This window comes from Daucus carota, chromosome 7, assembly GCF_001625215.2.
Source record: "Daucus carota subsp. sativus chromosome 7, DH1 v3.0, whole genome shotgun sequence".
Taxonomy (NCBI): domain Eukaryota; kingdom Viridiplantae; phylum Streptophyta; class Magnoliopsida; order Apiales; family Apiaceae; genus Daucus; species Daucus carota.
The window spans coordinates 1,358,895-1,370,721 of NC_030387.2; the positions used below are offsets into that span (position 1 = coordinate 1,358,895).

General features: G+C 31.9%; 2 protein-coding genes across 2 annotated transcripts; both read left to right on the forward strand.

Annotated features, from left to right (window-relative positions):
* The first annotated feature begins 1,817 nt into the window (after positions 1-1,817).
* LOC108195359 (ananain) lies at positions 1,818-3,657 on the forward strand. Its single transcript, XM_017362320.2, has 2 exons — positions 1,818-2,564; positions 2,664-3,657. The coding sequence occupies exons 1-2, from the start codon at positions 1,983-1,985 to the stop codon at positions 2,883-2,885; spliced, it is 804 nt and encodes a 267-aa protein (XP_017217809.1). The 5' UTR covers positions 1,818-1,982; the 3' UTR covers positions 2,886-3,657.
* Positions 3,658-10,662: 7,005 nt separating this feature from the next.
* Positions 10,663-11,522, forward strand: LOC108195968 (uncharacterized). The gene is made up of 2 exons (XM_017363007.2): positions 10,663-11,023; positions 11,118-11,522. The coding sequence occupies exons 1-2, from the start codon at positions 10,779-10,781 to the stop codon at positions 11,356-11,358; spliced, it is 486 nt and encodes a 161-aa protein (XP_017218496.1). The 5' UTR covers positions 10,663-10,778; the 3' UTR covers positions 11,359-11,522.
* Positions 11,523-11,827: the final 305 nt, after the last annotated feature.

Sequence of the window (11,827 nt, forward strand, 5' to 3'; positions counted from 1 at the left end):
ATCTATATATGTGACATTGAGCATGTTTGTTTAAACTTTAAGCTGTGGCTTAAAGCTTAAAATTGTTTCTAATATTAAGCTGAAAATGTATGTTTGTGTAATAAGTCAGAAATCGGCTTAAAGTTAGAAAAAAAAAGGCAGAAGCTGACTTAAAACAGAAGTTAGTTTGAGGTACTTTTTTCCACGACTTCATTTTTTTTGAACTTTTTTTTGATACAAATTAAACATAAGTCATAAATTACTCATAAATCATTTTAATATTGTTATTATATTTTTAACAACCAAATCAAAATTATTCCAACGAACATTTTAAACTCTCAGCTTATCAAATAAGTCGCATTAAGTCATAAGTTACTTTAAATCATAAATCAAAAACTCAGCTCATTGTGACTGCTAGTTTATAGAAAAAGTGAATCGAATCGTGAGGGTTAAGAATTTCAAAAAATATTAGCGATTCAAGAATCAGGAAAACCTAAACTTTATAGCGGCTGTAATTATTTATGTTCGATGAATCTGTATTTATTAGCTATGGCGTGTGCCATAGATTGTTTTAGCTCATTCTATTGAAGTGCGATGGTTTATTTTAAATGTCTAACAAAATATTCCCTCTATTACATTTTAATAGCCCAGTTTGTAAATTTCACACATATTAAAAAAGTTTAATTTTTTTACCAATGATTATTATTGCATTAATTATACACTCATATCTGCTTCTATATATTAAAGTGCAACAAAAAGTAAAAAGAGCACAAAAATTAGACGTGAAATATCCATTGTACCCCTATTTAACTTATAATTACAAAAATATCAATATAGTTCATTTATTATATTCAACATATTGAATATCATTGATTAAGACATTTGTACATAAATATTTATGTTAATTACACTTTTCACTTATTTATGATTCCTCATTTACAAAAGTTTTTTAATTAATATATTATTATGAGAACAATTACTAATTACATAATGACATCTGACAAATTTTGAAATTCTATGGAAGTATTTTCGAAAATAATATATTTTATTTATAAATTTTTAAAATTTTAAAGTGTCTATACTAATCGAATATATGTATAATTTATAATCTTTCTAATATGTGCCCAAGAACACATATTAAATTTTAAATTTGATGAGTTTGGTGGATTTTTATCGGTGGAATTGATATGAATGCATCCATTTATGGTTGGAAGACCAATCAAAATGTACCAAACTTGTAAGAGGCGACACTTATTGTGTGTAGAACTGTTTATGATTTTAATATAGTCTTATTTTCTTTTTATTATTTTTTCTAATTATATTTGTTAAAATTTTGTTAATATCTGATATAATATTAGAAGAAATTCATAGAAATGTTTAAGATTAAATTTGAAATAATAACATATTAAATTTTAATTTTATAATTTTAGTGATATAAATAAATATATAATACTAATAATTATATTATATTATATTTTATAATTACTAAACAATATAAAATTTTATTAACCAAAAGTTATTATAATTTATATTATTTAAATTCAACTTGTATTATGCGTACCATGAATTTTATAATATGATCAACCGGCATAAAAGTAGATTTTGTTGGTTGGATAAGTTTATTCATATCACTTTTAACCAATTATTATAATGAAACAAAACAAAGAAAAAATTATAATAGAACATATTACCGTAATTTATTGGGAGTGATTTTTTATACTTTAAAAAAAAGTTGGACTAGGGAATTTCCTTTTCATTATTTTCTTTGAGGCCGAACAACAAAAAGTTAAAAGCTGATTGCTTTTGAGTTTTTCTTTATCTAACTCTGTTACTTAGCTCCATGCCTCCATCCTTGCGTGTATAAATTCCCCACTCCCTTTCAAACACCCGCTGAAACATCATCAACTCCCTTTCAAACACCTGAAACATTTATCTGTAGACTTTCTGATAAACTTGTGAACCATTTTCTTTCCTATTTCTTATTTTTTTTGATATCACAAGTTATGTCTTTCGTACCCACAACCAAACAATCTACCACAGACTTTTATTCTCAAATTTCATGGAGAGATTTCTCTCCTGTATTTGATCAAAACCATCTTCCAATTTGTTGGGCTGTGGTGGCTGCTGATACCGTTGTAGGGCTGGCTAATGCCCAGGGATTAAGCGTTGAAGACCATCCGAATGTCCCTCCTCTGTCAGTCCAACAAATATTGGATAACATGCCATTTTATAATGCTAACTATCTTCGGCATAGAAGAGAGGAAGCCGGATATCTCGGTCACGTGCCCGGTGCGTATGCATACATCAAAGATTTTGGTTTGCATACCGCTACGGCATATCCTTACCAACGCATGACCGGGTATCAAGCAACAGCTGAGGGCCATACCCATATGCTTACTAATGGGTTTCGAAACAAATACGCAGCTCGTGCGTTGGAGAGAGTTTCCATTGAGTCGTTTTCAAGCTATGCTGCCAATGATTACGAAACAAATGTTTTCGTGGGTTCGGTAGTAAAACAACTGAAGAAGCAACCACTAGGCGCTGGAATCTATGTATCCTCCCATTTTGATAGATTCAAAGGAAATGTAATACCCGTGTGTGTATAAGTTTATTTTGTTATGTTCCTGATTTTATTGAAAAAAAAAAGTGTTTTTACTACTAATGTTTTTTTTTCATTGTTTAAGGGCATTTTTGAAGATATAGCTGATGTACCTGATACATCAAAATATGGTCATGCTGTTGTGCTCACCGGATTTGGCCATGAAAGCGGAGGGCGGGAAAGAATGTTTTGGGAAATTAAAAATTCGTACGGACTCGAGTTTGGTGATGGTGGATATGCGAAAATACCCGTAGAGGCTATCAAATATGTTTGGCACCCTAATGAAGCAAATATAAAGAAGAAATAGTTGGCTGCATTGGCATTGTCTGGTTTGTTGTTCATGTCCGAGTTCAGTGGCTGATTCAAGATTGCAGATTGGATTCCGATGGATGGTGTCAGGTGGGAGATTGTTTGGGTTTTTGGGCTGGTTGTTGGTATAAGGCAAGGCTTATGTGTGTTGGATTTATTATTATTAATCTAAACTGTGTTAGATAAAGTGTTATTTATTTATTTAGTTTGAATCTGTATTGACACCAGTGCATGACTGAGTCACGTAGGTGAGGAGAGTTTTTAGGAAGTTGTAGTGAAATAAGTGTAGTGTTTGCAGTAGTGTAGGAAGCAGTTGTTTAGTTCCTAGTTTTCTGGCACCACTTTAGGTGGGTAATTTCCTTATCTTTGCATGTAATCGTTAGTGAGAAGTTATGAGAAATCATACAGAAGCATATGTGCTGTGTTTGCTGGTTGGTTCGAGAAGGTGCAATGTCTGTGATAGATTTGCAGAGGTGGTAGTTGGGGGTTTGGAAGTGTGGCTTACTCATGTTTTATTCTACCTGCATTGTTGTTTCGACTGGGTTTGGTGGAAGGAGGTTTCTCTTTCCTGGTGCGAGATGGAGTTGGTTTGTCACTGTTTCAAAGAGGGTTGGTCCAGGACCTAGCAGCAGCGATTTCCTGGGTTTGTCATGACGTTTTTTTGTTTAGTTGTGTTGAGTTGTTGGGTTGGATTTTCCTAGTGTTTTCTTGTTGTTCTTTGTTGAACTCTAAATTGTTAATTTATATATTGTTTTATGATTTCCATGTTATTTGATTATTATAATCTATAAATACCAACTATTGTAATCTCATTTGATAATTTAAGAATTTAAGACATAAACTAGTATTAAAGACCGTGCAAGGCAGCCTCTGAGATAAAATCATATTTTGCATGTTATATTTGGACTAGAAACAATAATGTAGAAAGCCTAGCAATTTAAGACTGAGCGAACTATCCATTCCTTTCCCAAATGCTCTTCAGACAAATATATATATATATCTCAATCTGTATATAATTAACCTGTTAATGACCAAAATCTCATGTCTCCTGGAATTCTCACATCACTGGATAGCACCACAAAAGCATTGATTGTTTTTAGCACCACAAAGCATGTCCGCCATACCAAGAAGTTTATCTAGTGTCTACCAAAGAATGGAATCGGCACACTCCTGTAACAATTATTGCTTGACCATCTTTTTGCACTCCATATTTCCACAAATATGAACGGGAGTTGATAATATACCTGAGATCAAAATGGATATAATGATATTTTAAATGTCTATGCAATGCAGGCTGGCATTATTTTAGAATAAAGAATAATATAAAATGTATATTATACAAGGATGATTGATTTTACTTGAATTTTGACCAAGATGATGGAATAAGAGCCAACAAATGAAATGAAATAGCTCCCAGAGCCTGCATGACTCTATATAGTTTCTAAGGTGGGCAACTGTTGATCCGTTACTTGCATATGCTCAGTAAGGCTTCCGGTTAAGCTCCTATATCTACATTTTTCAGTGGTAAGAATCCATTAAGATATCTAATGTTTGGCAGAATATGTTGGTTGAAGCCTTAAGATACCTGCAAGGCCACAACTTTTCCAATTCCAAGCCCAACCAGCAAAAGAGTAAGCGATGGACATAACGGCAGCAACTAAGGAGAGTCTCCACTTCTGATCAAAGTCCGGGAAGAAATTCTATAAAGTCAAATGCTACCATATACTATATATTATGACACGGATCTTCGCCACTACTGTTGTGATAACAATTTGTTCTCTTCAATGCCCTACAGATGTCAATTACATTACTATAGGACCTCTGTCAGAAAAAGAACTGTCATCTTTTTTCTGGTTTTCATTTCTTAAAAAATGTTTTTACATCATATTAACTGAGGCTGTAATGGTACATGTATTGAACCACCACACATATAACAACCCTTCATCCTCCTAGGAAGAATTCATTTAAAATTAAATAATTATTCTAAAAGGATTATTACTTAATAGTACAATTTAAAATATACTCCCTCCGTTCCCTTTTACATGTAGTCAAATTGATTATATTTTGACGGAACTTTACATGCACCAGATAATTAAGAAAAATAATAAAAATTATATCATTAGAAAGTATATTTAGTCCATTATAATATGTAACTTTCAGAGTTTAGAAATAATGAGTAGATAATTTGTAATATTTAGTTAAAGTTCTGCCGTGCTTTGCTTCATCAGACATTTATATCAATTTAAGTGTTGTACTTGATCATAAAGACTATTCTTTTTAAACATAGGATACTATATCAAATAACTCTTAATCCAATGGTACTGTCTGACACCTTAATTGGAGGTAAAAGGTTTTCTCGTCAAATATGCATTCAGTTATTGATTCAACATTAGCAACTAAATAAAGTATTAAAATGATCCATCAAAGACTCAGAATTTTACTCTCTTTTTTGTCATGACAAAGAATTTTACTTTTGTTCTAGAAATAATGTAGCATTCAATTCAGAAAGTTTTCTCATTTGTTTTTATTAATGGATACCTCAACGAGGGCCTAAATTAGAGATACTAAACTCGGAGAGGATCCAGAAACATATATCATATGATGGGAATTCGAGTAGTCACTTTACAAAGATTTACTTTTTTTTTACTTGAGTAAACAAATATATACACAGTGTCGATGATCAATTTATTAGACAGACTGAACAAAACAATGTTAACCAATAGGTATTTCTTTCACATGCATGTCATAAACTTTTCCCATTAAATACAATAAGTTCTCTTTTGGTCATGATAAGAAGGAAGGTCAAGTAAATACTTTGCAAGTTTAAATAGCCACTGTGAGTAGTAATCAAACACTTGGATTAGTAATGTTACATTTTGACAGTATAATTAGGTATCCAACCCGTAGGTATCTTCACATGATAATAGATTATAATATTGATCAATGCATAACCATGTTCTCAAGATATTTTAGGTTTTGCTCTTGGAAAATTATGCACAAGAAAGCAATTAAAAAAGAGAACCATAAATTGTATTTGTAACCAAATAGCTGAAGAATTTGGATTTCTGCATGACCTCTTTTTTTTTTTACAAATGCAAGAAGATTTCATTAACTTGAATATAGTACAGCCAGGACAAACCCCCAACTACCGATACTAAAAATAATTAGATGATTTGTTTCCTGATCGTTTAAGACATAGAATTTAAAAATTCTTGAAGCTAAAAACGAAATCAAAGATATCCCAAGCGATCCAACTTGCACCAACATCTCTGGAAATAGTAACATCGCAATTGACCATATCACGTAAAAATCATTGTTAGCCTAATGTTCAAAAACACCAATCGCATAAATTGAGATTGGAGAAGCGGCACCACAGCTATCTACATGCCGGACATCAGCTATAGACATACTGAAGGCACCCCAGCTATCTACATGCCGGCCGATACCAGCTATAGACATGCCGAAAGTGTAAATCTGTGAAGGATGAACAATCTTTGATTGTGAAAGATGAGCTCTTGCAATAATCACCACCATCCCAGAATCGATACAGTCCTTGCAGATCACCAAAAATATCAATAAACTCGTTCTCAACAGATCCAACACCAAATAAACCCAATCACAACTAGACAAAAACATAACAAAACACTAGAGACAAAACACACACTCCAAGAGGAGAGACACACAAACACCCAAAAGTTTGGGTTTTATTGAAAGAAAATTAATTAACGAGAATAAATGATTAATGAAGGGGTTGGGGCTTTCCACCGGAGAAAATCAGTGGAAGCCCCTTAATTTACTTGAAAATGAACAAACCCTAGATGAGAGGAGAGGAGGGAAACGGCTGCTAGGTGTTTTTTTGTTGAAGTAGGAGTAAGTAGTTTTGCATGACCTCTTAAATTACATATATTAGAGCATCTCCAACGCTAACCGTGAAAACTGTTAGCTAAAACATGATTAGCTATAATTTTACTGTACCTGTAACGATTTTTGCTCCGACAGTATTAGCTATAATCATTAGCTATATTCAAAATATTATCTTTTTATTAATTTTGAATATAAATATAAATTTAAGTAAATTTGTTTGGTAGGAGTTAATGAAAATTAAATGTTGTATTCAATAAAAATATTTTTAGTAAAAGATAATATAATATTTTTATATTTATGTCAATATTTTAAAGTAAACATTATAAAATAAAATAAAATAATTATTTTAACAAAAGCATATCTTATTTAATCTGAATATTTTTATAAATATATTTAAAAATTGATTCATGTTTTAACACTTAATAATATTACATAACATTATAACTTTATGAATTAAATAAATATATATATATATATATATATATATATATATATATATATATATAATAGTGGGGTCGAGTTCTAAGGAGACCCTCATCATCGAGAGACTCAAGAGACTGAATATACACCATTAATTTTTCAAATCGCTCTAATTATAACTCTTAGGGGCACACTAGTCAAAAGATTTATTTTTTCCCGTACAAATCTTGCGGATACGAAGCGTATAAACACATACTATGTCCATCTTTCATCAATCAATGACCACTTAGTTATGTATATTTTAATTAGCAAGGTTGGGTTATGTATATTTTTTTTGGGTGAATGGGTTGATTTTTTATAAACCGAACTAATTGGGTTGGGTCATTTTATTGTCTCTAACCCGACCGACCCAACCCGTGTTCACCCCTAGTCCTAATCATTCGATATGTTTGAGTAGTGTTTGAAATTGTCAGGTGATTCTGTAATAACACTATCGTTCATGGCATATTGTTCTGAATTGTTTAGAAGAGTTTGTAATTAATCAATGGTCTCTTGTTCCAGCGGCGTACTCTTTGCTCCCTGTATAGGAGGTCGATAACCCTATTTCATACTAATTTTATTCAACTGTTCAACTTAAAGAATTATATTATTAAAAAAAAGATATTGAAAAAATGTAGGCTGCATCTAACTTAAAATGTATATATACATAATGATAAAGGAAATTCTATTTATAGTTTGTATATATTATAATATATACTCATTTACTAATATATACCTCGACTTTAGAAGACTATTAGATAAGAGTCGTGCAATCATCTTTGGATTATTATCTTTTGTAATTTATAGACTACTCATATATTTAATTGGTCATAATACGTAATTATAATCATTTGGATCATTCAAAAATTTATTTTCCAACCAATTGTAATCATTCAGCACTCAGACTAGCAAATCAAATAATGCATTCAGAAGTTTAAACGATTTAAGGTTTATATTTAGATATAACAAATAACCCCTAGAAGGATAATGATATGAGAAACTACTCGAGTACTGTTTCCGAACCTGTAGTTGATATTAGGATTCTTTTTCGCACATTTTCTCACAATCAAATGAATATCTTTGTGATATTTTTTTATTTCAAGTACACTTCTTCCCGAAATTCTGTATCCCTGTAAATATGTATGCACATCGTAGTTCACATACTTCCTACTGTATATTATTATGGCATTCTCTGCATTCAGTAGGCATTATAATTACAAAATTTGAAGTCATGTGTTTGCACCTCATTGTAACGTTATGGGCACCTAATTTATAGTCTGGATCTGACTTTCTACTTTATCATATACTACTATACTTTTGAGTTTCCTTATTGTAGTGGTACTACAATTTTCTTATAACTTAGGAGATAATAATATTTGTTTCACCTTTAATCTTTTGTAGAATACATTCAGTTCTAACCTAGAAGAGATTTCTTCTCCAGATATTTCTTATCTGAGGTTTAATGTTTATGTATATAGGTCGAAGAAGCAGGAGCTTCTGTCTTATGTTCAAATAGCTGAAGATATTCTGCAAAATGTTGACGAGCTTGTTAAGAAGGATTCAGACACTTCACTGCATATCTCTTCAGATTGCGCGGCGTAGCCCCTGTCGAAACCTGGTAACGAAAGAGTTAAGATAGTACTTGGTATTCAGGACAAAGAGTAAGTCGAGCACTTTAGGATGTACATGGTACATATGATTTTCCAATCAGATACTTTCTTTATTATAATGTCTGAAAGGCATCGCCTACTTGTCAAATGATATAGCTAAAAAAAATTAATACTTCATGCCAGCGTTGCCCTATTCACTTGTATCTCAGTGATTCAATGCTAATTAATTGCACTATCCTATTGTTGCAAATTAGCATCACAGCTTCCATTGTCGTAAAAGCATCGATTTATACTTCGTCACTCCTGTATTATGAACATGAGCAGCAGATGGCTAGCATGCTACATCTCAGTGCTATCTGTGGGAGCGTGGCTGTTGAATTTTTCGCAACGGGAGATATTTTGTTGTACAAAATCTTACATTACAAATGTCAAGTTTTCAACGACTCAAATTGATTGCACGTTCACCAAAGGCAGTTTGTTTCTGTGTAGATTCTGTGTTTAATATACCTACCCAAGAGAGTGGAAGAAATTTTAAAGTGTTTTTCATTGGTTTTAAACCTTTCCAGGTTTAGGCAGTTATATAATAGTCAGTTAGGAATCATCTAAAGTTTTGAAACATATATTACCAGTTTCAAGACTTATTTTTTTTAATTTTCTCACTTAAAAATGTATAATATTAGAAATGAAAATGTACAATATAATAGGGGTTGTATGGTTTGTATTTATTAAGTTAATCTTCTGGTTAGACTAAGATATTTGTTTAGTCGGAATCCTCCGAACAAAGTTGTGCCTCCATTTTCTTTAAAAAAAAAAAGTTGTACCTCTATATGGGTATGGGAATTTTTTTGCGAAACAACTGCAACATTGATTGGAATTACCCGCAGGATTTCTGCCAACAGTTGCAGATATTGGCAGTTTACATACATATTCTGGGCTTCTTATTCTTAAGCATATAAGAACATGACTTGCATTATTTGGAACACCACTTTTTATAATTCACAATACAAGGTTGACGCCTGACGCATCAATCAAATATTAAAAGACCAGTTCAAACCGATAATTAGAATATAACACAATAACTCAGCATTATCGAACAATTACAAGAACACAAACAAACATCAAGCATATGAGAACAGGCTTTTGCCTTGCACGGACTACAGTGCTAATTAGAAATCAATTGATGAAAATGGATTATCCAAAATTAAGTGTAAAAGATCTCAGCTTCATAAATTATTAGGTTTTTATGTCTAACCTTCCCTTTGGTTAGTTTTCTTTTTTATAAATTAATTAATATTTCTATTTTATTTTTACTTTATGTCATTTTAATATTTTAAAGTTCGTTCCACAAAGGCTAAATTAATTTTCGCAAACCTTTTATTTTTTATCTAGGTAAATTAGAAAACATAATTTGTGAAAATAGATTTTCCAAAATTAAGTGTAAAATTGCCGAGTTTAAGAAGAAGTTTAACTAAACTAATTAATTGCTAACTAGTTAATCTAATTATTTCTAGAAAATTATTTAAGAAAAATAATTAAAGCGAAACTAATTAATTTATTCAAAGAAAGTTTTTGTAAAAATATTGGCATGAATTATTCATATATTTAATTTAATATTTAACTAGCCAATAATAACAAACCAACATTATTGCTTAAAAATTTGCACCCAGAATTCGGTAGAATAAAACGTTCAGGAAGAAAATTAAAACTCAAAATTCTCAAACAACATTCGATTCAGTGCAAACGACAACGCACAGAACAAAAACTAAAATAAACTAATCGCATATTTGTAAAAAAAAAACCGACAGAACTCAAAATAAAATACGAATATTCTGCAGAACACAAATTCTAAAAAAAGAATTCTAACTAAATGAAAACAGCGCTAGGGCAAAGCACATCGGTTATCTGTAAACAAAACTTCATATTAATCCAAGCTTAAACTCTACTCAATTCTCACCGAGATGTCGACGGAAGGAGAGAAGGGGCACATGAATGAGATGAAGAGACATATCTTTGTTGATGAGCCGTACGGATGCGAAGCGATCGAGTTCTATAAAGCTGTATTTAGGGCAGTTGAAGTGAATCGTGTGTACAAGGAAATCGAAACTGATGATGAGATCAAAGGGTCCGTTAGAGTGGTCTCTTGCGAGTTGCAATTCTGTTCCAGTATTATTATCGTGTCGGAACTCACTCCTAAATCTTCCATGTAATTATTCCCTCCATGTACTTAAAATTATAGATAAAATGGGCTAATTGTGCTATGATGTGCTCTGTTTGATTTTGTACTATTTTTTTTGTAGGCTGAATCAGAAAAATGTTGCACCTCCAAGAGGAGGAACAATGTTAGTGTATGCCAAGGACGTGGAATCTGCTTTGGATTTAGCTGTACGATTGGGGTCCTCGATTTTGAAAGATGGGAAGTTTGAAAAACAAATTAAGGATCCGTATGGTTATATATGGATTATTCGCACTGGCGGCAGGGCAGCCGTGGTAGGCACTAGCAACCCTCAAGGAGAAACCAAAAGGCAGAGGATTCTTTGACTTATTTATCGTTGTTGGTACATTTAACTTCTGATCTTCCATGTAAACAACTTTAACTATTATCTAGAATGATTTAAAATTCAAGTTACATGATTTCTGTATCTAAAGGTAACCTTTGTATCTGATGGTCCAATCTTCCTTGCAATTTTAAAATCTATTATATATATAGTGCTGCAACATGGGTTTTAGTGAGCCAATTAAATCATGTCAAATTATATCTTTACCGTGCTTGTGTATATATACTGCTCTGCTCTGTCTTTTAACTCTTCCACTTTGGTGGACGCTTATTGTCCGTGAGAATGTTCGATGTACCCTACCTACAACCCTTCGCATCCTCTCTTTAATCCTCTCTCTTGTGCAATATCTCGGTGGACTGTAACTGATATATATCTTGATGTTTCAATCATCTAAACCATTTTCGATGATCATGGGACTGGATTTGGCATCTACTATGTTATGGGGCATTTTG

Bases quoted from the DNA above. Each gene is read 5' to 3' on its own strand.
- LOC108195359 (XM_017362320.2), top strand. From the start codon at position 1,983: ATGTCTTTCGTACCCACAACCAAACAATCTACCACAGACTTTTATTCT. The intron at 2,565-2,663 runs GTAATACCCGTG...TCATTGTTTAAG, and splicing joins TTGATAGATTCAAAGGAAAT to GGCATTTTTGAAGATATAGC.
- LOC108195968 (XM_017363007.2), top strand. From the start codon at position 10,779: ATGTCGACGGAAGGAGAGAAGGGGCACATGAATGAGATGAAGAGACAT. The intron at 11,024-11,117 runs GTAATTATTCCC...TTTTTTTTGTAG, and splicing joins CTCACTCCTAAATCTTCCAT to GCTGAATCAGAAAAATGTTG.